The sequence below is a fragment of the Melospiza melodia genome, unplaced genomic scaffold, assembly GCF_035770615.1.
Source record: "Melospiza melodia melodia isolate bMelMel2 unplaced genomic scaffold, bMelMel2.pri scaffold_349, whole genome shotgun sequence".
Taxonomy (NCBI): Eukaryota; Metazoa; Chordata; class Aves; order Passeriformes; family Passerellidae; genus Melospiza; species Melospiza melodia.
In genome coordinates this window covers 36,853-63,483 of record NW_026948669.1, presented here as the reverse complement: position 1 = coordinate 63,483, position 26,631 = coordinate 36,853, and the positions used below count along the sequence as shown (strand labels likewise).

At 62.9% G+C, this 26,631-nt stretch overlaps 1 protein-coding gene across 1 annotated transcript in view; it reads right to left on the bottom strand.

Moving 5' to 3' along the window:
* Positions 1-543: 543 nt before the first annotated feature.
* The window catches only part of LOC134434331 (ryanodine receptor 1-like), a gene marked incomplete at its 3' end in the record, with an annotated part of 62,401 nt that continues 36,313 nt past the window's right edge, over positions 544-26,631 (bottom strand). Inside the window, 24 exon segments of the mRNA XM_063183005.1 lie at positions 544-620; positions 2,624-2,658; positions 4,026-4,125; positions 4,363-4,443; positions 5,780-5,833; positions 6,660-6,763; positions 7,491-7,588; positions 8,160-8,272; positions 8,664-8,696; positions 8,698-8,799; positions 11,586-11,645; positions 12,320-12,490; positions 13,552-13,566; positions 15,331-15,423; positions 15,509-15,596; positions 17,089-17,329; positions 18,680-18,994; positions 19,864-19,994; positions 20,737-20,818; positions 21,464-21,702; positions 23,051-23,111; positions 24,328-24,377; positions 25,368-25,489; positions 26,550-26,617. Of these exon segments, the coding sequence (XP_063039075.1) occupies positions 544-620; positions 2,624-2,658; positions 4,026-4,125; positions 4,363-4,443; positions 5,780-5,833; positions 6,660-6,763; positions 7,491-7,588; positions 8,160-8,272; positions 8,664-8,696; positions 8,698-8,799; positions 11,586-11,645; positions 12,320-12,490; positions 13,552-13,566; positions 15,331-15,423; positions 15,509-15,596; positions 17,089-17,329; positions 18,680-18,994; positions 19,864-19,994; positions 20,737-20,818; positions 21,464-21,702; positions 23,051-23,111; positions 24,328-24,377; positions 25,368-25,489; positions 26,550-26,617 (2,533 nt within the window).

Sequence of the window (26,631 nt, the reverse complement as noted above, 5' to 3'; positions counted from 1 at the left end):
TGGACACTGCAGGGAGGGGACCCCAAAAATGGGTCAGGGGGACCCCAAATCAACACAGCCCCGTCCGGGGGGTCCTGCTGATCTGGGGGACCCCAATAGCCCGGGGGGACCCCAAAAATGGGGGTCAGAGGGACCCCAAAAGCGAGGGTCGCGGGGACCCCAAAACCAGCACAGCCCCACCTGGGGGGTCCTGCTGATCTGGGGGACCCCAATAGCTCAGGGGGGACCCCAATTCCCCCAGAGTGACCCCAATTCCCACGGGGTGACCCCAATTTCCCCAGAGTGACCCAATTCCCACAGGGGGACCCCAATTCCCACAGAGTGACCCCAATTCCCACAGAGTGACCCCAATTTCCACAGGGTGACCCCAATTCCCACAGGGGGACCCCAATTCCCCCGGGGTGACCCCAGTTCCCACAGGGGTGACCCCAATTCCACAGGGGGACCCCAATTCCCCCGGGGTGACCCCAGTTCCCACAGGGGTGACCCCAATTCCCACAGGGGGACCCCAATTCCTGCGGGGCTCCCCGTTTCCCCCCGCACCTGCAGGTTTGCATCAGCGCCTGCACGCTCTGGAAGAAGCCGACCTCGCGCTTGGACTTGAGGTACTCCAGCATCTTCTGTGGGGACATGGAGGGGACAGCAGGGACACTGGGGACAGCGGGGACAGCGGGGACACTGGGGACAGTGGGGACAGCAGGGACATTGGGGACATTGGGGACAGCGGGACAGCAGGGACACTGGGGACATTGGGGACAGCAGGGACAGCGGGGACAGCAGGGACACTGGGGACATTGGGGACAGCAGGGACATTGGGGACATTGGGGACAGCAGGGACATTGGGGACATTGGGGACAGCAGGGACAGTGGGGACATTGGGGACAGCAGGGACATTGGGGACAGCGGGGACATTGGGGACAGCAGGGACATTGGGGACATTGGGGACAGCAGGGACAGTGGGGACATTGGGGACAGCAGGGACATTGGGGACAGCAGGGACATTGGGGACAGCAGGGACAGCAGGGACAGTGGGGACATTGGGGACAGTGGGGACAGCGGGGACATTGGGGACAGCGGGGACAGCAGGGACATTGGGGACAGCAGGGACAGTGGGGACATTGGGGACAGTGGGACAGCAGGACATTGGGGACATTGGGGACAGCAGGGACAGTGGGGACATTGGGGACAGCAGGGACAGTGGGGACAGCAGGGACATTGGGGACACGTGAGGGACATGGGGGACACTGGGGACAGTGGGGACACCAGGGACATTGGGGACATTGGGACACAGGGACATTGGGGACACTGAGGGACACTGGGGACACTGGGGACAGCAGGGACAGTGGGGGACATTGGGGACAGCAGGGACAGTGGGGACAGAGGGGACATTGGGACATTGGGGACAGCAGGGACATAGGGGACACCAGGGGACATTGGGGACACTGAGGGACATTGGGGACAGCAGGGACAGTGGGGACACTGGGGACATTGGGGACAGCAGGGACAATGGGGACATTGGGGACATTGGGGACAGCAGGGGACATGGGGACACCAGAGGACACTGAGGACATGTGAGGGACATGGGGACACTGAGGACACTGGGGGACATGGGGGGACAGGTGGGGACACATAAGGACACTGGGGGACAGGAGGAGGGACACAGGGACAGTGGGACAGGTGAAGGGACAGGTGGGGACATTGGGGACACTGGGGACACACAGGTGACACAGGTGACGCAGGGGTGGCACACAGGTGACACAGGTGGGTGACACACAGGTGGCACACAGGTGGGGACACACAGGTGGGGACACACAGGTGACCCAGGGGTGGCACACAGGTGGCACACGGGTGACATAGGTGGCACAGGTGGCACACAGGTGATACAGGGGTGACACACAGGTGGCACACAGGTGGGTGGCACACAGGTGACACAGGTGGGTGGCACACAGGTGACGCAGGGGTGACACACAGGTGGCACACAGGTGGGTGGCACACAGGTGGGTGCACACAGGTGGCACACAGGTGACACAGGTGGGTGGCACACAGGTGACGCAGGGGTGACACACAGGTGGCACACGGTGTGGGTGGCACACAGGTGACGCAGGGGTGACACACAGGTGGCACACAGGTGGGTGGCACACAGGTGGCACACAGGTGACACAGGTGGGTGGCACACAGGTGACGCAGGGGTGACACACAGATGACACACAGGTGACACAGGTGACACACAGGTGGGTGGCACACAGGTGGGTGGCACACAGGTGACGCAGGGGTGACACACAGGTGGCACACAGGTGGGTGGCACACAGGTGGGTGGCACACAGGTGGGTGCACACAGGTGACACAGGTGACACACAGGTGGGTGGCACACAGGTGGCACAGGTGGGTGGCACACAGGTGACACAGGTGACACAGGTGACACACAGGTGGGTGGCACACAGGTGGCACAGGTGGGTGGCACACAGGTGACACAGGTGACACAGGTGACACACAGGTGGGTGGCACACAGGTGGGTGGCACACAGGTGGGTGGCACACAGGTGGGTGGCACACACACAGGTGGCGCGGGGTCCCACACCTGCTGCACGTCGGCGTTGCCCCCGTTGAGGATGGAGATGCCCAACTTGAGCGTGGAGGAGACCATGGCGCCCCCGCTCGCCTGGGGACCAAAGGGGGCACCCAGGGTCACCACAGGGGGCACCATGGGGGCACTCAGGGGGCACACAGGGGCACCAAAGGGGCAGCACAGGGTCACCACAGGGGGCACCATGGGGGCACCAAAGGGGGGCACCATGGGGGCACTCAGGGGGCACAAAGGGGGGCACCATGGGGGCACCAAAGGGGGCAGCCATGGGGGCACTATTGGTCACTTAGGGGTCACTCAGTGGTCACTCAGGGTCACTCATTGGTCACTCGTGGTCACTCACTGGTCACTCAGTGGTCACTCAGTGGTCACTCAGTGTCACTCACTGGTCAGTGGTCACTGGTCAGTGGTCACTCGTGGTCACTCATTGGTCACTCAGTGTCACTCACTGGTCAGTGGTCACTCAGTGGTCACTCAGGGTCACTCAGTGGTCACTCAGGGGTCACTCAGGGTCACTCAGTGGTCAGTGGTCACTCGTGGTCACTCAGTGGTCACTCAGGGTCACTCAGTGGTCACTCGTGGTCACTCAGGGTCACTCACTGGTCAGTGGTCTCTCGTGGTCACTCAGTGGTCACTCAGGGTCACTCAGTGGTCACTCGTGGTCACTCAGGGTCACTCACTGGTCAGTGGTCTCTCGTGGTCACTCATTGGTCACTCAGGGTCACTCAGTGGTCTCGTGGTCACTCAGGGTCACTCAGGGTCACTCAGGGTCACTCATTGGTCACTCAGGGTCACTCAGTGGTCTCGTGGTCACTCAGGGTCACTCAGGGTCACTCATTGGTCACTCGTGGTCACTCGCAGTCACTCATTGGTCACTCATTGGTCACTCAGTGGTCACTCGTGGTCACTCAGTGGTCACTCACTGGTCAGTGGTCACTCAGTGGTCACTCGTGGTCACTCAGTGGTCACTCACTGGTCAGTGGTCACTCAGTGGTCACTCATTGGTCACTCAGGTCACTCAGTGGTCACTCAGTGGTCACTCGTGGTCACTCATGGTCACTCACTGGTCAGTGGTCACTCAGGGTCACTCAGGGTCACTCAGGGTCACTCGTCACTCAGGGTCCACTCAGTGGTCACTCAGGGTCACTCGTCACTCAGGGTCACTCAGTGGTCACTCGTGGTCACTCAGTGGTCACTCACTGGTCAGTGGTCACTCAGGGTCACTCATTGGTCACTCAGTGGTCAGTGGTCACTCAGTGGTCACTCAGTGGTCACTCGTGGTCACTCAGTGGTCACTCAGTGGTCACTCAGGGTCACTCATTGGTCACTCAGTGGTCAGTGGTCACTCAGTGGTCACTCAGGGTCACTCAGTGTCACTCAGTGGTCAGTGGTCACTCAGTGGTCACTCAGTGGTCACTCAGGGTCACTCAGTGGTCACTCACCCTTGCAGGCGCTGACCATCTGCAGCACCATCTCGGCCGCTCCGCGCGTGTGCAGCCGGGCCTGCTGCGACAGCAGCTTCTGCTTCTCCATCTCCTTCTCCTGGGGTCACACGGGGGTCACGGGGGTCACGGGGGTCACGCGGGGGTCACGGGGGTCAGGGGGGGGTCACAGGGATTGGGGGGTCATGGGGGTCACAGGGGTCAGGGGGTCACAGCAGCTTCTGCTTCCCCATCTCCTTCTCCTGGGGACATTGGGGACACCGGGGGGGTCACAGTGGGGGTCAGGGGGGGTCACAGGGGGGGTCAGGGGGTTTTTGGGGTCCCCCCCCATCCCCACCTCAAAGGAATCCTCGGCTTCTTCCTCTTCCTTCTCCTCTTCCTCCTTCTCCTCCTCCTCGCCCTCCTCGATGTGGCAGCTCTGGGGGGAATTGGGGACGGGGGGGGGATCCCCAAATCAGGAACCCTCGCCCCCCAAAACCCAACCTGGGGGGGCCCAGAAATCCCTGGGAGCCCCCCGAAACCCCCTCCCATCCCTGAACACCCCCAAAATCCCTGGGAGCCCCCCAAAACCCCCCCATTCCCTGAACAGCCCCCCCAAAATCCCTGGGAGCCCCCCAAAACCCCCCCCATCCCTGAACAGCCCCCCAAAATCCCTGGGAGCCCCCCAAACCCCCCCATCCCTGAACAGCCCCCCAAAATCCCTGGGAGCCCCCCAAACCCCCCCATCCCTGAACAGCCCCCAAAATCCCTGGGAGCCCCCCGAAACCCCCCCCCATCCCTGAACACCCCCCCCAAAATCCCTGGGAGCCCCCCAAACCCCCCCCATCCCTGAACAGCCCCCCAAAATCCCTGGGAGCCCCCCAAACCCCCCCATCCCTGAACAGCCCCCCAAAATCCCTGGGAGCCCCCCCAAACCCCCCCATCCCTGAACACCCCCCAAAATCCCTGGGAGCCCCCCAAACCCCCCCATCCCTGAACAGCCCCCCAAAATCCCTTGGCTCCCCTTGTGTTTTCCATGCCCCAGTTTTGGGGTGCCCCTGTTTGGGGTCCCCCCATTTCTGGAGTGCCCCGGTTTTGGGGTACCTCCCTTTTTGGGGTGTCCAGTTTTTGGGATGCCCAGTTCTGGGATCCCCCAATTTAGAGGTCTCCCTCTTTTTGGGGTGCCCTGGTTTTGGAGTCCCCCCGTTTTTGGAGTGCCCCAGGTTCTGGAGTCCCCCAGTTTTCAGTTTTGGGATGCCTGATTTTGTGGACCCCCGGTTTTGGGGTACCCCGTTTTTGGGGTACCCCGTTTTTGGGAGCCCGGGTTTTGGGGTCTCCCAGGTTCTGGGATCCCCACAGTTTAGAGGTGCCCCCATTTTTGGAGTGCCCCGTTTTTGGGGTGCCCCGTTTATAGGATGGCGCCATTTTTTGGGGTGCCCCATTTTTTTGGGGTGCCCAGGTTTTGAGGTCCCCCCGTTTTTGGGGTGCCCCGTTTTTGGGGTGCCCAGGTTTGAGGTCCCCCCGTTTTTAGGGTGGCCCCATTTTTTGGGGTGCCCCATTTTTTGGGGTGCCCAGGTTTTGAGGTGCCCCCGTTTTTGGGGTGCCCCATTTTTTGGGGTGCCCAGGTTTTGAGGTGCCCCCCGTTTTTGAGGTCCCCCCGTTTTTGGGTGCCCCATTTTTTTGGGGTGCCCAGGTTTTAAGGTCCCCCCGTTTTTGGGGTGCCCCATTTTTGGGGTGCCCAGGTTTTGAGGTGCCCCCGTTTTTGGGGTGCCCACCTTGGCCATGATGCCGGCGTAGGCCATGTACAGGTGATCCTGCTCCAGGTGGCTGCGGGGGGCGAGGGGGGGACACAGGTTGGGGACAGGGACCCCCCAAAAAGGGGACCCAGGTGGCCCCAAGTGACCCCAAGGTTTGAGCTCCCCCCGCCCAAACTGGGATTTTGGGGTGCCCAGGGTGGGATTTGGGGTGCCCAGGATGGGATTTGGGGTGGGGATTTGGGGTCTCACCCAATGGGATTTGGGGTGCCCAGGGTGGATTTGGGGTCTCCTCTGTGGGGTTTTGGGGTCCCCAGTGTGATTTGGTTTCCCCTCAGGGATTTATTTAGAGTCCCCAGTGTGATCTGGTGTCCCCAGTGTGATTTGGGGTCCCCCCGTTGGGTTTTGGGGTCCCCCCAGGTTTTGGGGTCCCCCCCGTTGTGATTTGGGGTCCCCCCGTTGGGATCTGGGGTCCCCCCGGGTTTTGGGGTCCCCCCGTTGTGTTTTTGGGTCCCCCCGAGTTTTTGGGGTCCCCCCGTTGTGTTTTGGGGTCCCCCCGTTGGATCTGGGGTCCCCCCGTTGTGTTTGGGGTCCCCCCGTTGGATCTGGGGTCCCCCCGTTGGGATCTGGGGTCCCCCGGAGTTTTTGGGGTCCCCCGTTGTGTTTTGGGGTCCCCCCGTTGGGATCTGGGGTCCCCCCGGGTTTTTGGGGTCCCCCCGTTGGGTTTTGGGGTCCCCCGTTGTGTTTTGGGGTCCTCCCGTTGGGATCTGGGGTCCCCAGTGTGTTTTGGGGTCCCCGTTGTGTTTTGGGGTCCCCCCGTTGGGTGTTGGGGTCCCCCCGCTGTGTTTTGGGGTCCCCGTTGTGTTTTTGGGGTCCCCCCGTTGTGTTTTGGGGTCACCTTCTGCTCGGTGAGGCGGTGCGGCTGAAGTGCAGGATCAGCTGGTGCAGCGGGTCCGGCCGCGCCTCCGCCTCCTCCTCCTCCTCCTCCTCCTCCCGGCCCGACTTCTGCGCCCCCAAACCCCCAACCCCGTCAGGGGGGGCTCGGGGGGTCCCCAAACCCCCGGGGTGTCCCAAACCCCGTCAGGGGGGGCTCGGGGGGGTCCCCAAACCCCCCAGGGGTGTCCCCAAACCCCAAAGGTGTCCCCAAACCACCCTGGGGTGGTCCCAAATTCCCATGGGTGTCCTCAAACGCTAGGGATGTCCTCAAACCCCTGTCACGGGGGGCTCAGAGTGTCCCCAAACCACCCTGGGGTGTCCCCAAACCTTCCAGGGGTGTCCCCAAACCCTCACAGGTGTCCCCAAACACACCAGGGATGTCCCCAAGCCCCCGGATGTCCCCAAGCCCTCGGGGGTGTCCCCAAACCCCAATGGATGTCCCCAAACCCCCAGGGATGTCCCCAGCCCCCAATGGACGTCCCCAGACCCCAATGGATGTCCCCAAGCCCTCGGGGATGTCCCCAAACCCCAATGGATGTCCCCAACCCCAGGGATGTCCCCAAGCCCTCAGGGATGTCCCCAGCCCCCAATGGATGTCCCCAAGCCCCAGATGTCCCAAGCCCTCAGGGGTGTCCCCAGCCCCCAATGGATGTCCCAAGCCCCCAGATGTCCCCAACCCCAGGGATGTCCCCAAGCCCCTCAGGGGTGTCCCCAGCCCCCAATGGATGTCCCCAGCCCCCAATGGATGTCCCCAAGCCCCCAGATGTCCCCAACCCCCGGGGATGTCCCCTCTCACCGAGAGGTCGTCGATCATTCGGTTCCTCGAAGGGCGGCTGCTCCCGGGCCAGCCACGAGAGCCGGTAGGACTCGAGGAACATGTTACAGGCACGGTGCCTGGGGACACGCCCGTCACCTGTGCGCCAGCCTGGCACTGCCACCTCTGCCAGCCTGGCATCACCTGGAACCACCTGTGTGCCCACCTGGCACCACCCAGCACCACCTGTGCCCAGGCAGGACTCGAGGAACACGTTACAGGCACGGTGCCTGGGGACACGCCCGTCACCTGTGTGCCAGCCTGGCACTGCCACCTCTTGCCAGCCTGGCATCACCTGGAACCACCTGTGTGCCCACCTGGCACCACCCAGCACCACCTGTGCCCGGCAGGACTCGAGGAACATGTTACAGGCACGGTGCCTGGGGACACGCCCGTCACCTGTGTGCCAGCCTGTGTGCCAGCCTGGCACCACCTGTGCCAGCCTGGGGGCACCTGTGCCCACCTGGGGGGCCCACCCATCCCCACCTGGAGGGTGCCAGGTGTCACCCAGGGATCCCAGGTGTCACCCAGAGGGTGCCAAGCGTCACCCAGGGGGTTACAGGTATCACTCCCGGGGTCCCAGGTGTCACCCAGGGGGTGCCAGGTGTGCCCCAGTGCCCCCCAGTCCCTCCCAGTGCCCGCGGTGCCCACCTGGGCAGGTTGTACAGGGGCGTCATGCGGAAGCAGGCGACGACGGCGCGGCGGCGCTGCTTGGACAGGAGCTTGTGCCACACGGCCTTCTTGGACTTGTAGGGGTGCTCTGTCTGTGGGGGGGCACTGGGTCACCCCCGAACCCCCTGGGCACCCCCGAATCCCCCTGGGCACCCCTGATCCCCCTGGGCACCCCTGAACCCCCCTGGGCACCCCCGAACCCCCCTGGGCACCCCCGAACCCCTGGGCACCCCCCGAACCCCCCTGGGCACCCCTGATCCCCCTGGGCACCCCCAAACCCCCCTGGGCACCCCTGATCCCCCTGGGCACCCCTGAACCCCCCTGGGCACCCCTGAACCCCCCTGGGCACCCAAGGGCACAGAGCACCCCAAGCTTGTGCCACACGGCCACCTCGGCCTTGTAGGGGTGCTCTGTCTGTGGGGGGGGGTCCCGTGGTGTCACCGGGGGTCCCCAAATCCCCCCCGAGCCCCCGAGCCCCCAGACCTGCTCGAGGTGGTAGAGCACGGCCGACACCCTCCTGCACGACGGCGCACGACCTGCTCGGGGCTGGCGGGGCCCTCGTCCGCCCGGCCTGGCGCACCAGGGCCATCTGCCAGCGCGCCGAGCCCGTGTTCTCCACCTGGGGACATTGGGGACATTGGGGACATTGATTGGGGACATCAGCACCAGGGCCATCTGCCAGCGCGCCGAGCCCGTTGTTCTCCACCTGGGGACATTGGGGACATTGGGGACATTGATTGGGGACATTGGGGACATCAGCACCAGGGCCATCTGCCAGCGCGCCGAGCCCGTGTTCTCCACCTGGGGACATTGGGGACATTGGGGACATTGACTGGGGACAGCACCAGGGCCATCTGCCAGCGAGCCGAGCCCGTGTTCTCCACCTGGGGACATTGGGGACATTGGGGACATTGATTGGGGACAGCACCAGGGCCATCTGCCAGCGAGCCGAGCCGTGTTCTCCACCTGGGGACATTGGGGACATTGGGGACATTGATTGGGGACATCAGCACCAGGGCCATCTGCCAGCGAGCTGAGCCCGTGTTCTCCACCTGGGGACATTGGGGACATTGGGGACATCAGCACCAGGGCCATCTGCCAGCGAGCTGAGCCCGTGTTCCTCCACCTGGGGACATTGGGGACATTGGGGACATTGATTGGGGACATTGGGGACATTGGGGACATCAGCACCAGGGCCATCTGCCAGCGCGCCGAGCCCAGTGTTCTTCCACCTGGGGACATTGGGGACATTGGGGACATTGATTGGGGACATTGGGGACATTGGGGACATTGATTGGGGACATCAGCACCAGGGCCATCTGCCAGCGCGCCGAGCCCGTGTTCTCCACCTGGGGACATTGGGGACATTGGGGGACATTGATTGGGGACATCAGCACCAGGGCCATCTGCCAGCGAGCTGAGCCCGTGTTCTCCACCTTGGGGACATTGGGGACATTGGGGACATCAGCACCAGGGCCATCTGCCAGCGAGCTGAGCCCGTGTTCTCCACCTGGGGACATTGGGGACATTGGGGACATTGATTGGGGACATTGGGGACATTGGGGACATCAGCACCAGGGCCATCTGCAGCGCGCCGAGCCCGTGTTCTCCACCTGGGGACATTGGGGACATTGGGGACATTGATTGGGGACATTGGGGACATTGGGGACATTGATTGGGGACATCAGCACCAGGGCCATCTGCCAGCGCGCCGAGCCCGTGTTCTCCACCTGGGGACATTGGGGGACATTGGGGACATTGATTGGGGACATTGGGGACATTGGGGACATTGATTGGGACATCAGCACCAGGGCCATCTGCCAGCGCGCCGAGCCCTAGTGTTCTCCACCTGGGGACATTGGGGACATTGGGGACATTGATTGGGGACATCAGCACCAGGGCCATCTGCCAGCGCGCCGAGCCCGTGTTCTCCACCTGGGGACATTGGGGACATTGGGGACATTGATTGGGGACATTGGGGACATCAGCACCAGGGCCATCTGCCAGCGCGCCCGAGCCCGTGTTCTCCACCTGGGGACATTGGGGACATTGGGGACATTGACTGGGGACAGCACCAGGGCCATCTGCCAGCGAGCCGAGCCCGTGTTCTCCACCTGGGGACATTGGGGACATTGGGGACATTGATTGGGGACATTGGGGACAGCAGCACCAGGGCCATCTGCCAGCGAGCGGAACCCGTGTTCTCCACCTGGGGACATTGGGGACACTGACTGGGGACATTGGGGACATTGGGGACAGCAGCACCAGGGCCATCTGCCAGCGAGCCGAGCCCGTGTTCTCCACCTGGGGACATTGGGGACATTGGGGACATTGATTGGGGACAGCACCAGGGCCATCTGCCAGCGAGCCGAGCCCGTGTTCTCCACCTGGGGACATTGGGGACATTGGGGACATTGATTGGGGACATCAGCACCAGGGCCATCTGCCAGCGAGCTGAGCCCGTGTTCTCCACCTGGGGACATTTGGGGACATTGGGGACATTGATTGGGGACATTGGGGACATTGGGGACATCAGCACCAGGGCCATCTGCCAGCGCGCCGAGCCCGTGTTCTCCACCTGGGGACATTGACTGGGGACATTGATTGGGGACATTGGGGACAGCACTGGGGACATTGGGAAAATGGCACAAGGGGCTGCTGGGACACAACGACACCAAGGACACAGTGACACAGGAGTGACACAGGGTGGGGACACAGTGACATTGCAGACAAGGTGACACAGTGACACAGTGACACAGAGACACACTGACACAGGTGACACAGGTGACACAGTGACACAGGGGACACAGGTGACACAGTGACACAGTGACACAGTGACACAGAGAACACAGTGACACAGGTGACACAGTGACACAGGTGACATAGGGGACACAGTGACACAGGGGACACAGTGACACAGGTGACACAGGGGACACAGTGACACAGGGGACACTGACACAGTGACACAGTGACACAGAGAACACACTGACACAGGTGACACAGGGGACACAGTGACACAGTGACACAGTGACACAGTGACACAGAGAACACAGTGACACAGGTGACACAGGGGACACAGTGACACAGGGGGACACAGGGACACAGTGACACAGGGGACACAGTGACACAGTTGACACAGAGAACACAGTGACACAGGGGACACAGTGACACAGTGACACAGTGACACAGTGACACAGAGAACACAGTGACACAGTGACACAGTGACACAGGGGACACAGTGACACAGTGACACAGGTGACACAGTGACACAGGGGACACAGTGACACAGTGACACAGAGAACACAGTGACACAGGGGACACAGTGACACAGGGGACACAGTGACACAGTGACACAGTGACACAGGTGACACAGTGACACAGTGACACGGGGCCGTGCCAGCTCACCTTCTCCTGCAGGTGCAGGTTGTTGTGCAGGAACTCCCGAACCTCCTCGTCCGTGTCCTTCTGCAGGGGGGGACACAGGGGACAATCAGCAAGGGTCCCCAAACCCTTGGAGCTGTCCCCAAACCCTTAGGGGGTGTCCCCAAACCCTTGGAGCTGTCCCCAAACCCTTAGGGGGTGTCCCCAAACCCTTGGGGGTGTCCCCAAAGCCATGGAGCTGTCCCCAAACCCTTGGAGCTGTCCCCAAAGCCTTCGAGGTGTCCCCAGGTGTCCCTGGGCACCCATCAGGGCACAGTGGCCACCCTTGACCAGCACCATGTCCCCAACCAACCCAGAGCTTTGTCCCTAAATCCAGGGGACATTTGGAGGTTCCAGGGGGGTTCCCACGTGTCCCAGGTGTGCCCAGGTGTGCCCAGGTGTGCCCAGGTGCCCCAGGCACCCACCAGGATGCAGTAGCCCTTGGCCAGCGCCATGTCCCCAACCCCAGGGCTTTGTCTGGGTCTGTCCCTAACCACCAGTGTCCCAGGTGTCCCAGGTGTCCCCAGGTGCCCCCAAGTGTCCTCAGGTGTGCCCAGGTGTGCCCAGGTGTCTCCAGGCACCCACCAGGGCGTAGCTGCCCTTGGCCAGCGCCATCTCCCCAGCCCCAGGGCTTTGTCTGGGTTTGTCCCTAACCCAGGGGACATTTGTGGGTCCCAGGTGTGCCCAGGTGTGCCCAGGTGTGCCCAGGTGGCACCCACCAGGGCGTAGCGGCCCTTGGCCAGCGCGATCAGCTCCTGGTCGGCAGGTGAGCACATGTTGAGGCCGATGGGCAGCATCTTCTTGAGCGTGGCCACGATGAGCGAGGTGTGCACCGAGTACCTGTCCCCGCGGCGGCGCTTCTTGGAGCGCTCCTGCTCCGAGCCACCTCCCTGGGGGGACAGGGACAGTGTGGGGACAGGGACAGGGACCCCATAACCAGTGACAGCTCCTGCTCCGAGCCACCTCCCTGGGGGGACAGGGACAGTGTGGGGACAGGGACAGTGTGGGGACAGGGACAGGGACCCCATAACCAGTGTCAGCTCCTGCTCTGAGCCACCTCCCTGAGGGGACATCATGGGGACACGGGGTCAGCAGTGACCCCATAACCAGTGTCAGCTCCTGCTCCGAGCCACCTCCCTGAGGGGACAGGGACAGTGTGGGGACAGGGACAGTGTGGGGACAGGGACCCCATAACCAGTGTCAGCTCCTGCTCCGAGCCACCTCCCTGAGGGGACGTCATGGGGACACCATGGGGACAGGGATGGGGACAAAGACACAGTGTCAGCTCCTGCTCAGAGCCACTCCCTTGGGATGGGGACAGGGACAGGGGACAGGGGTCAGCAGGGACCCCATACCCACAGGGACAGGAGTGACCCCATCAGCCATGAGGACAAGGGGCTCCCAGCCAATGTCACCCCCCAGGACAGGAGCTTTGGGGGTCCCAATTGTGGTGACCCCCCAGAACAGGAGTTTTGGGGTCCCAGATGTTGTGACCCCCCAGAACAGGAGTTTTGGGGCTCCCAAGCCTGGTGACCCCCCAGAGCAGGAGTTTTGGGGGTCCCAATTGTGCCGATCCCTCAGAACAGGAATTTTGGGGGTCCCAATTGTGGTGGCCCCACAGAACAGGAGCTTTGGGGGTCCCAAGCCTGGTGACTCCCCAGAACAGGAGTTTTGGGGTGTCCCAATTGTGGTGACCCCCCAGAACAGGAGTTTTGGGGGTCCCAGCCGTGGTGACACCCCAGAACAGGAGTTTTGGGGTCCCAGATGTTGTGACACCCCAGAACAGGAGTTTTGGGGGTCCCAGCTGTGGTCACCCCCCAGAACAGGAGTTTTGGGATGTCCCAATTGTGCCGACCCCCCAGAACAGGAGTTTTGGGGGTCCCAGCCGTGGTGACCCCGCCGAGGGTTCCTGGGGACCCCCTGTGTGCCCCCCCAGCCCCTCCCCGCTAACCTGTCCATCTCCAGACTGGGAGCAGCACCCGCAGCCGAGGGGAGAGAAGAGAGAGAGTCAGGGACAGGGGGACACCGTTAGGGACAGGGGGACAGCACTGGGGACAGTGGGACACCGTTAGGGACAGGGGGACACCGTTAGGGACAGGGGGACACCGTTAGGGACAGGGGGACAGCACTGGGGACAGTGGGACACCGTTAGGGACAGGGGGACACCGTCAGGGACAGGGGGACAGCACTGGGGACAGTGGGACACCGTTAGGGACAGGGGGACAGCACTGGGGACACTGTTAGGGACATGGGGACAGCACTGGGGACAGTGGGACACCGTTAGGGACAGGGGGACACCGTTAGGGACAGGGGGACAGCACTGGGGACACCGTTAGGGACGGGGGGACAGCACTGGGGACAGTGGGACACCGTTAGGGACATGGGGACAGCACTGGGGACACTGCTAGGGACAGGGGGACAGCACTGGGGACAGTGGGACACCATTAGGGACATGGGGACAGCGTTGGGGACAGTGGGACACCGTTAGGGACAGGGGGACAGCGTTGGGGACAGGGGGACAGCGTTGGGGACAGTGGGACACCGTTAGGGACAGTGGGACACCGTTAGGGACAGGGGGACAGCGTTGAGGACACTGTTAGGGACAGGGGGACACCGTGAGGGATAGGGGGACAGCGTTGGGGACAGGGGGACAGCACTGGGGACAGTGTTAGGGACAGTGGGACAGCGTTGGGGACAGGGGGACACCGTTAGGGACAGGGGGACAGCACTGGGGACAGTGTTAGGGACATAAGGACAGTGGGGCAGCGTTGGGAACAGTGGGACACCGTTAGGGACAGGGGGACAGCACTGGGGACACTGTTAGGGACAGTGGGACACCATTAGGGACAAGGGGACAGCACTGGGGACAATGGGACACCATTAGGGACATGGGGACAGCGTTGGGGACAGTGGGACACCGTTAGGGACAGGGGGACAGCGTTGGGGACAGGGGGACAGCGTTGGGGACAGTGGGACACTGTTAGGGACATGGGGACAGCACTGGGGACACTGGGACACCGTTAGGGACATGGGGACAGCGTTGGGGACACTGTCAGGGACACTGGGACACTGTCAGGGACACGGGGACAAGGATTTTTGGGTGAATTAGGAGTCCCAGGTGGGGTTTGGGTGCATTAGGGCTCTGAGGTGGGATTTGGGGTGAATTATGGGTTCAAGGTGGGATTTTGGGGTGAATTGGGGCTGCAGGGCAGGATTTGGGGTGAATTAGGGGCTCCAGGTGGGGGTGGGGGTGAATTAGGGCTTTGAGGTGGGATTTTGGGGTGAATCACAGGTCTCAGGTGGGTTTGGAGTGAATTAGGGGGTCTCAGGTGGGTTTGGAGTGAATTAGGGGGTCTCAGGTGCGATTTTGGGGTGAATTAGGGGGTCCCAAGTGGGATTTGGGGTGAATCAGGGGTTTGAGGTGGGTTTGAGGTGGAATTTGGGGTCCAAGATGATTTTTTGGGCGAATTAAAGGTTTGAGGTTGGGATTTGGGGTGAATTAGGGGTTCCAGGTGAGTCTGGGGGGGTTCCAGGGCTCTGGGGGGGGTTGGATGGGATGGAGCCCAGGTGGGCTCAGGTGGGCAGGGGGTCCTGGTGGGGTGAGGGGGTCCTGGCGGGGTCAGGGGGTCCTGGCGGGGGTCAGGGGGTCCTGGTGGGGTCATGGGGTCCTGGCGGGGGTCAGGGGGTCCTGGCAGGGGTCAGGGGCAGTTTGGGGTCCCCCCCAGCCCACCTTGGCCATCTTGCTCTTGCTGTCGGCCGTCAGGAAGGACATGTTGTTGATCTCGTTCTGCACCACAAAGTTCTGCTCCTCACGCTTGAAGTTCTGGGGTGGGGGACACGGACAGGGGGTCAGGACCCCCAAAAGGTCCCCTGGGACCCCTCAGTGTCCCCCCTGGACCCCCACTCACGTGGGACTTGGACCAGTAGATGAAGACCTCGCCCACCATGCGGAACAGCTCCTCGGCGTCCTCGTTGGGCTCCGTCAGCCACTTGGCCCTGAGGGGACACCAGGGGACACCGGGACGTCACCGGGGGTCACCGGGGGGACGCCATCAGTGGGTCACCACCCCTGTGGCCGCCACCGTTGAGTGCCCACGGCCACCATTTAATGAGTCCCCACGGCCACTGTGGTTGGGTTTCCAAGGCCACCATGGTTGGGCCACCACAGCCGTGTCCCCAAAGCCACCATGGTTGGGGTCACCACAGCCGTGTCCCCAAGGCCACCATGGTTGGGGTCACCATAGCCATGTCCCCAAGGCCATCATGGTTGGGGTCACCTCAGCTGTGTCCCCAAAGCCACCATGGTTGGGTCACCCCAGCCGTGTCCCCAAGGCCGCCATGGCTGGCTCACCCTGGCCATGTCCCCAGCCCCCGGCAGTGTCCCCAAACCCCTGGCACTGTCCCCAGCCCCCTGTGACCCTGTCCCCAGCCCCTCCTCACCGGCTGTTGTCCACGTAGCAGATGAGCAGCGGGTAGAGCAGCACCCCATGGCAGTGTCCCCATCCCCCTCGCACTGTCCCCAGCCGCATCCCCATGGCAGTGTCCCCAGCCCCATGGCAGTGTCCCCAGCCCCATGGCACTGTCCCCAGCCCCATCCCCATGGCACTGTCCCCAGCCCCATGGCCATGTCCCCAGCCCCACAGCAGTGTCCCCATCCCCCTGGCAGTGTCCCCAGCCCCTGTGTCCCCTGCCCTCACCGGCTGTTGTCCATGTAGCGGATGAGCAGTGGGTAGAGCAGTGCCCCAGCACTGTCCCTAACCCTCATGGCACTGTCCCCAGCCCCCTGTGACACTGTCCCCAGCCCCATGGCACTGTCTCCATCCCCATGGCACTGTCCCCATACCCACGGCAGTGTCCCCAGCCCCATGGCAGTGTCCCCAGCCCCTGTGTCCCCTGCCCTCACCGGCTGTTGTCCACGTAGCGGATGAGCAGCGGGTAGAGCAGCGCCCCAGCACTGTCCCTAACCCTCATGGCACTGTCCCCAGCCCCATGGCAGTGTCCCCAGCCCCACGGCAGTGTCCCCAGCCCCCTGTGACACTGTCCCCAGCCCCATGGCAGTGTCCCCTGCCCTCACCGGCTGTTGTCCATGTAGCGGATGAGCAGCGGGTAGTGCAGTGCCCCAGCACTGTCCCCAGCCCCATGGCACTGTCCCCAGCCCCCTGTGACACTGTCCCCAGCCCCATGGCAGTGTCCCCAGCCCAATGGCACTGTCCCCAGCCCCACAGCAGTGTCCCCATCCCCCTAGCAGTGTCCCCAATGCCCTGGCACTGTCCCCATCCCCCTGGCAGTGTCCCCCAGCACTGTCCCCTGCCCTCACCGGCTGTTGTCCACGTAGCGGAATGAGCAGCGGGTAGAGCAGTGCCCCAGCACTGTCCCCAGCCCCATGGCACTGTCCCCAGACCCCTGGCAGTGTCCCCAGCCCCCTGTGACACTGTCCCCAGCCCCATGGCAGTGTCCCCAGCCCCATGGCACTGTCCCCTGCCCTCACCGGCTGTTGTCCACGTAGCGGATGAGCAGCGGGTAGAGCGCGTAGAGGTCGCGGCAGAGCACCGAGAACTCGTCGCGGATCAGCAGCTCAGCGTCCTCGGCCTCGGCCTTGCCCTCGAGCCGCAGCTGCTCCTCCTCGGCCACCACCTTCCCCGCGCGCTTGCGCAGCCGCCCCAGCGTGGGGATGAAATGGGAGCGCAGCAGCTCCGGCCGCGCCTTGCTCACGATGGGCTGGGCGAAAACTGGGTAAACATGGGGTGAACATGGGGTGAACATGGGGTAAACATGGGGTAAACATGGTCACTGTGAGCCCCGGGGCCATCAGAACATCCCTGGGACCACCTTGGGACCATCAGAACATCCCTGGGACCACCTTGGGACCATCAGAACATCCCTGGGACCACCAAAACATCCCCAGGCCAGCTCCGGCCGCGCCGTGCTCACAATGGGCTGGGCGAAAACTGGGTAAACATGGGGTAAACATGGGGTAAACATGGTCACTGTGAGCCCCGGGGCCACCAAAACATCCCTGGGACCATCTTGGGACCATCAGAACATCCCTGGGACCACCAAAACATCCCCAGGCCAGCTCCGGCCGCGCCGTGCTCACGATGGGCTGGGCGAAAACTGGGTAAACATGGGGTAAACATGGGGTAAACATGGGGTAAACATGGGGTAAACATGGTCACTGTGAGCCCCGGGGCCACCAAAACATCCCTGGGACCACCTTGGGACCATCAGAACATCCCTGGGACCACCAAAACATCCCCAGGCCAGCTCCGGCCGCGCCGTGCTCACGATGGGCTGGGCGAAAACTGGGTAAACATGGGGTAAACATGGGGTAAACATGGGGTAAACATGGTCACTGTGAGCCCCGGGGCCACCAAAACATCCCTGGGGCAGCTCCGGCCGCGCCGTGCTCACGATGGGCTGGGCAAAAACTGCGGGCAAGGGTGGTCACTGTGAGCCCTAGGACAGCCCGGGGACCACCAGAACATCCCTGGGACAGCCCAGGGCCACCAAAACATCCCCAGGCCAGCTCCAGCTGTGCCTTGCTCACAATGGGCTGGGCGAAAACTGCGGGCAAACGTGGTCACTGTGAGCCCCAGGGCCACCAAAACCATCCCAGGGCCACCAGAACACCCCCGGGACAGCCCTGGGACCACCAAAACATCCCCACGTCAGCTCCGGCCGTGCCTTGCTCACCATGGGCTGGGCAAACATTGCAATGGGCAACTGTGGCCACCGTGAGCCCCAGGGCCACCAAAACATCCCCAGAGCCACCAGAATGACCTGCAGGACGCAGCCAGGGCCACCAGCACCATCCTGGGACCACCAAAACCCACCCAGGGCCACCAGCACCATCCTGGGACCACCAAAACCCACCCAGGGCCACCAGCACCATCCTGGGACCACCAAAACCCACCACAATGACCTGCAGCACCCACCCAGGGTCACCAGCACCACCCTGGGACCACCAAAACCCACCCAGGGCCACCAGCACCATCCTGGGACCACTGACACCCACCAAAGGCCACCAAAATGCCCTGCAGGACCCACCCGTGGCCACCAGCCCCTCCGGGCCCCCTCACCCGCCAGCCTCTTCATCCAGGAGGCCTCGTCGATGCCCAGGTTGTTGACCACGATGCGCAGGATGTGGCCCAGCAGGGCGTTGAGGTGGTGCCCGGTGACCTCGGTGGCCCAGGGGCCCTGGGGGGCGGCGTCGGGGCCGCGCTCCCACCAGCGGGGCAGGTAGTGGCACAGCATGGGCAGCGTCACCTCGATGACGTGCGGCATCTCCGTGTAGCGCGCGCCCGAGTCCGCCAGGCCGCCGATGTCGCCCATGAGGCGCTCCAGGTCCGGCAGGTCCGGGCACAGCTCCTCGACGCGGGACGGGAGGCCCAGCACTGAGGGGGACATGGGGACAAGGACACATTGGGGACATCCCGAGGGGACACAGCACTGAGGGGGACATGGGGACAGGGACACATTGGGGACATCCCGAGGGGACACAGCACTGAGGGGGACATGGGGACAGGGTTGGGGACATCCCGAGGGGACACAGCTCCTCGACATGGGATGTGAGACCCAGCACTGAGGGGGACATGGGGACGGGGTTGGGGACATCCCGAGGGAACACAGCTCCTCGACTCGGGAGGGGAGACCCAGTACTGGGAACACATGGGGACAAGGACACATTGGGGACATCCTGAGGGGACACAGCTCCTCGACACGGGACGGGAGGCCCAGCACTGAGGGGGACATGGGGACAAGGACACATTGGGGACATCCCGAGGGGACACAGCACTGGGGACACGGGGACAGGGGTTAGGGACATCCTGAGGGGACACAGCTCCTCGACACGGGATGTGAGACCCAGCACTGAGGGGGACATGGGGACAGGGTTGGGGACACAGCTCCTCTATCCGGGAGGGGAGACCTAGCACTGGGGACACAGGGACAGGGTTGGGGATGTGAGGACAGGGGTTGCGGACACCCTGAGGGGAGATGGGGACATGGGGACAGGGTTGGGGACACAGGGACAGGGTTGGCGACGCGGGGACAGGGATTGGGGACATCCCGAGGGGACAGAGCTCCTCCACCCATGATGGGACACCCAGCACTGGGGACAGAGGGAGAGGGGTTGGACACAGGTGACACCGGGGTGACACAGGTGATGCAGGTGACACACAGGTGACACCGGGGTGACACAGGTGACACACAGGTGACACAGAGGTGACACAGATGACCCATGTGACAGGGAGGTGACACGCACGGGCGCGCTCGCGGGCGCTCTTGGTGCTGTACACGGAGCTGGGGTTCAGGTGGTTCAGCTGCGGCTCCAGGAAGGCCACGGGCATGGCGGCGGCCAGGCGGGCCAGGCACTCGCCCAGGGCCGGCCTCTGCCTGTGGGGACATTGGGGACATCAGGGGACATCAGGGGACATCGAGGGGTCACCCCATGGACACCCCATGGCCATGGCCAGGCACTCGCCCAGGGCCGGCCTCTGCCTGTGGGGACATTGGGGACATCAGGGGACATCGAGGGGTCACCCCATGGACGCCCCATGGCCATGGCCAGGCACTCGCCCAGGGCTGGTCTCTGCCTGTGGGGACATTGGGGACATCAGGGGACATCAGGGGACATCGAGGGGTCACCCCATGGCACCCCATGGACATCCCATGGTACCCCAAGGATCCCCATGGCCATGGCCAGGCACTCGCCCAGGGCCGGCCTCTGCCTGTGGGGACACTGGGGACATCAGGGGACATCGAGGGGTCATCCCATGGACACCCCATGGACGCCCCATGGCCATGGCCAGGCACTCGCCCAGGGCTGGTCTCTGCCTGTGGGGACATTGGGGACATCAGGGGACATCAGGGGACATTGAGGGGTGACCCCATGGCACCCCAAGGATCCCCATGGCCATGGCCAGGCACTCGCCCAGGGCCAGCCTCTGCCTGTGGGGACACCAGGGGACATCGAGGGGTTTTTGGGGTCCCCACTGAGGTTTTGGGGACCCTGCTGGAGGTTTTTGGGGTCCCTGATGGGGTTTTTGGGGTCCCTGCGGTTTTGGGGTCCCCCGGGGATTTTGGGGACCCTGCTGGAGGTTTTCGGGGTCCCTGCTGGGGTTTTTGGGGTCCCCACCTGTCCACGAGGGGCCCGCGGGCGGTGCCCAGGCTGTAGATGCTGCACAGGATGCGGTAACAGGACACCTGCACGTCGTCCACTGCGGGGACAGCGGTGTCACCAGCTGTCCCCGTGTCCCCAGCATGTCCCCAGCATGTCCCCAGCATGTCCCCATGCCCCTGACCCTCCCAAATGCACCCTCTGTCCCCACCTCCCTTTAATGTCCCCCTATCCCCATGTCCCCAGTATGTCCTCCCCACCCACACCCTTTTCCCATGTCCCCAACATGTCCTTGTGTCCCCAAGCCCCCTGTTCCCACCACGTCCCCAGAACCCAATGTGTCCCCCTGTCCCCTGTGCTGTCCCCCTGTCCCTGCTGTCCTCCTGTCCCGCTGTCCCCTTGTTCACCCTCCATCCCACTGTCCCCATGTCCCTCCCTGCTCTCCTGATGTCCCCTTGTCCTCCCTGTCCCCTCTGTCCCTGCTGCCCTCCTGTCCCCCGCTGTCCCCCTGTCACCCCCTCCATCCCACTGTCCCCCTGTTGCCTTGTCCCCACTGTCCCATTGTCCCCATGTCCCTGCTGTGCTGGTGTCCCCTTGTCCTCCCTGTCCCCTCTGTCCCCCTGTCACCCCCTCCATCCCACTGTCCCCCTGTCCCCTCTGTCCCTGCTGTCCCCCTGTCCCTGCTGTCCCCTCTGTCCCTGCTGTCCCCCTGTGTCCTTGTCCCCGCTGTCCCCGTGTCACTCACAGATGACGTCGTCCCCGAACTGGTGCTGTGCCAGGTGCTCGAAGAGGGCGGTGAGCACGGGCAGCAGTGCCACCGAGGTGTAGGTGACATTCTGGGCCACGCCCTTGGTGGGGGCACGGGTCGGGGTCCCCCGGCCCAGCCGCAGCTGCTCCCCCAACTTCTCCATGTCCTCGGCCGCCGACTCGAAGAACGAGCGCAGCCCGGCCTTGACGATCTCGGGGCCCGACTTCATCACCGTCCTGGGGACGTTGGGGACATCGGGGACATTTGGGGACAGCAGGGACATTGGGGGTATCAGGGACATTGTGGGTATCGTGGGTATGAGGGCACGGGGAGACTGACACCGGGACATGGGCACAGGGACACAGCCCGGCCTTGATGATCTCGGGGCCTGACTTCGTCACCGTCCTGGGGACATCGGGGACATCGGGGACATCAGGGACAGCAGGGACATTGGGGGTATGAGGGACACTGGGGGTATCGTGGGTATGAGGGCACAGGGAGACTGACACCGGGACATGGGCACAGGGACACAGCCCAGCCTTGACGATCTCGGGGCCCGACTTCGTCACCGTCCTGGGGACGTTGGGGACATTGAGGACACTGGGGACACTGGGGACATCGGGGGTATCAGGGACATGGGCACTGACACTGGGACATGGGCACAGGGACACAGCCCAGCCTTGACGATCTTGGGGCCAGACTTCATCACCGTCCTGGGGACATTGGGGACATTCAGGACATTGGGGATGTTGGGGACATCGGGGACATCAGGGACATTGAGGGTATCAGGGACATGGGCACTGGCACAGGGACACAGCCCGGCCTTGACGATCTCGGGGCCCGACTTCGTCACCGTCCTGGGGACATTGGGGACGTTGGGGACATTGGGGGTATCAGGGACATTGAGGGTATCAGGGACATGGGCACTGGCACAGGGACACAGGGACACAGCCCAGCCTTGACGATCTTGGGGCCCGACTGCATCACCGTCCTGGGGACATTGGGGATGTTGGGGACATTGGGGACATTTGGGGATGTTGGGGACAGCATGGACATTGGGGACATGGGGTTACTGGGGGTATCATGGACATGGACACAGCCCGGCCTTGATGATTTTGGGGCCCAACTTCATCACCGTCCTGGGGACTTTGGGGACATTGGGGACATTGGGGACATCGGGGACATGAGGGACATTGGGGACACTGGGGACACTGGGGGTACTGGGGACACCCAGGACATTGGGGACATCCAGGACATTGGGGGCATCAGGGACACGGGGACACAGCCCGGCCTTGACAATCTCGGGGCCCGACTGCATCACCATCCTGGGGACATTGGGGACAGCAGGGACGTTGGGGACATTGGGGACATTGGGGGCATCAGGTACACTGGGGACATTGGGGGCATTGGGGACATTCAGGACGTTGGGGACATTGGGGGTATCAGGGACACGGGGACACAGCCCGGCCTTGACGATCTCGGAGCCCGACTGCATCACCGTCCTGGGGACATTGGGGACACTGGGGACACGACGACAGACACACACGGATGGACACACGGCCGCGGTGTCCCCGCTGTCCCCACCTGGCGTCCAGGGACCGTGCCAGGATGAGCAGACAGTTCACCACGGCCGGGGCGTCTGTGCCTGGGTGGGGACAGGGACATCAGCTGGGGGGACAGTGCCACCGCTGGCCCCAGTGTGACACCCCCCAGTGTGTCCCAGTGTTCCCAGTGCCCCCCTGTGTGTCCCCGGTGTCCCTCCAGTGTCCCCAGTGCCCCCACAGTGTCCCCAGTGCCCCCCGTGTGTCCCCAGTGCCCCCCGTGTGTCCCCAGTGCCCCCCTGTGTGTCCCCAGTGCCCCTCCAGTGTGTCCCCAGTGGCCCCACAGTGTCCCCAGTGCCCCCCTGTGTGTCCCCAGTGCCCCCACAGTGTCCCCAGTGGCCCTCAATGTCCCCCCAGTGTCCCCAGTGTCCCCCACAGTGTCCCCAGTGGCCCTCAATGTCCCCCCAGTGTCCCCAGTGTCCCCCACAGTGTCCCCAGTGGCCCTCAATGTCCCCCCAGTGTCCCCAGTTCCTCCCAGTCCCCCCCAGTGTCCCCAGTGAGTCCCCACGTCCGAGTGTCACCCCAGTGTGTCCCAGTGTCCCCGCAGTGTCCCCAGTGTCCCCAGTGCCCCCCTGTGTGTCCCCAGTGTCCCCCACAGTGTCCCCAGTGCCCTCACAGTGTCCCCAGTGTGTCCCAGTGTCCCCAGTGTCCCCAGTGTCCCCCAGTGTCCCAGTGCCCTCACAGTGTCCCCAGTGTCACCCCAGTTGTCACCCCAGTGTCCCCCCCAGTGTCCCCAGTGGCCCTCAATGTCCCCCCAGTGTCCCCAGTTCCTCCCAGTCCCCCCCAGGGTCCCCAGTGAGTCCCCACGTCCGAGTGTCACCCCAGTGTGTCCCCAGTGCCCCCACAGTGTCCCCAGTGCCCCCCCAGTGTCCCCAGTGTCCCTCCAGTGTGTCCCCAGTGGCCCTCAATGTCCCCCCAGTGTCCCCAGTGTCCCCCACAGTGTCCCCAGTGCCCCCACAGTGTCCCCAGTGTCCCCAGTTCCTCCCAGTGCACCCCAGGGTCCCCAGTGAGTCCCCGCGTCCAAGTGTCACCCCAGTGTGTCCCCAGTGTCCCCGCAGTGTCCCCAGTGTCACCCCAGTGTCCCCAGTGTGTCCCAGTGTCCCCAGTGCCCTCAGTGTCCCCAGTGTCACCCCAGTGTGTCCCAGTGCCCTCACAGTGTCCCCAGTGTCACCCCAGTGTCACCCCAGTGTCACCCCAGTGCCCCCCAGTGTCCCAGTGCCCTCACAGTGTCCCCAGTGTCACCCCAGTGTCCCCAGTTACCGAACAGGGACACGCGGTGCCGGACGAGCGCGGCCAGTTTGCAGAACAGGCTGGGGGGGGACACAAAGGGTCAGGGGGTCCCCAAAACCCCAAACCCCAGGGACCCCAAACTGGAAATGTGGGGGGTTTGCATGGGGATTTGGGGCTTGGGGGGATTTGGGGTTTGGGATTTGCGGTTTGGTCGGATTTTGGGGTGGGATTTGGGGTTTGGGATTTGGGGCTTGGGGGGATTTTGGGGTTGGGATTTGGGGCTTGGGGGGATTTGGGGTTTGGTCAGATTTTGGGGTGGGATTTGGGGCTCAGGAGGATTTGGGGTTTGGGGAGATTTTGTGCTTGAGATTTGGGGCTTGGAGGGGGGTTTGGAGTGGCTTTTTTTTTGGGGGGGGGGGTTGGGGGGATTTTGGGGTGGGATTTTGGGGGGTTTTGGGGGGATTTTGGGGCTCAGGGGGATTTTGGGGTCGGGGAGATTTTGGGGTGGGATTTGAGGCTTGGGGGGCTTTTGGGGTGGGATTTTGGCGGGGGGGTTTGGGGAGAATTTGGGGTGAGATTTTGGCAGGGGGGTTTGGGGTGGGATTTTGGGGTGATTTTGGGGTGATTTTGGGGTTGGGATTTGAGGGTTGGAGCGGGGATTTTGGGGTGGGTTTTGGGGGGGATTTTGGGGTTGGGATTTTGGGATGGGGTTCTGGGGTTGGGATTTTGCGGTTGAGATTCTGGGGAAGGTTTTGGGGTTGGGATTTTGGGGGAGTTTTGGGGCTGGCATTTGGGGCTTTGGGGGAGTTTTGGGATGGGATTTTGCAGGGGTTTTGTGGAGATTTTGGGGGAGTTTTGTGGGGGGGACTTCAGGGTAGGATTTTAGGGGGTTTTGGGGCAGGATTTTGGGGTTGGCATTGTAGGGGGATTTTGTGGGGATTTTGTGGGTAGGGTTTTGGGGTTGGGATTCGAGGCTCGGAGGGGTGTTTGGGGTGGGATTTTTGGGAGGATTTTGTGGGTGGGATTTTAGGGGATTTTGTGGGGAATTTCGGGCGATTTTGGGGTCCCACCTGGTGATCATCTCCTTCTCCTTGTTGGAGGCGTGGCCGCCGCTGCCCAGCACCTGGGCCGGGGTGGACAGGAAATAGAGGCAGTGGTTGTGGAAGTACTGGTTGATGAGGGGCAGCAGGATCTGGGGGGGCACCGGGGGGGGGTCAGCGGGACCCCAAAACCCACAGGGAACCCCCAAAAATGCACAGAGACACCAAACAGCCCACAGAGACCTCAAATACCCCACAGAGACCCCAAAGAACCCATAAACACCTCCCAAAACCTGTAAGAGTTGCAAATACTCCACAGAAACCCCAAATACACAACAGAGACACCAAATACCCCACAGAAACCCCAAATAACCCACAAAAACCCCAAAGAACCCATAAACACCTCCCAAAACCTGTAAGAGTTGCAAACACTCCGCAGAAACCTCAAATACCCCACAGAAACCCCAAATACTCCACAGAAACCCCAAATACACAACAGAGACACCAAATACCCCACAGAAACCTCAGATACTCCACAGAAACCCCAAATACCCCACAGAAACCCCAAATAACCCATAAACACCTCCCAAAACCTCTAAGAACTCCAAATACCCCACAAAAAAACCCAAATACCCCACAGAGACACCAAATGCACAACAGAGACACCAAATACCCCACAGAAACCCCAAAATCCCCTGTCCTCCCCCATTTTGAGGGGTTTTTGGGGTGTCCCAGCCCAGTTTTTGGGTTGTCCCATCCCAAATTTTGAGGTGCCTCGTCCCCAATTTTAGGGAGCCCCTCCTCCATTTTTGGGGTCTCCCATGCCAAATTTTGGGGTGTCCCCTCCCCAATTTTGGGGTCTCCTATCTCTGTTGTTGGGGTGTCCCTCCCATTTCTGGGGTGTCCCCTCCCTGATTTCAGGGTGTCCCTCCCCGTTTCTGGGGTGTCCCCTCCCCCATTTTTGGGGCATCCCGTCCCTGAATTTTGGGTCTCCCATCTCCATTTCTGGGGTGTCCCCTCCTCAATTTTGGGGTCTCCTGTCCCCGTTTTTGGGGTGTTCCCCCCCCCCCCCCATTCCCCCATTTTTGTGGCGTCTCCTCCCCATTTTTGGGGTCTCCCCTCCCCATTTTTGGGGTCTCCCCTCCCCGTTTTTGGGGGTCTCCCCTCCCCGTTTTTGGGGTCTCTCCTCCCCGTTTTTGGGGTCCCCCCGACCTTGGCGAAGAACTTGATCTCCTGCTCGTGGGGGGATTTCTCCACCCTCCCGCTGCTGACCACGGCCTCTGGGGGGAAAAAT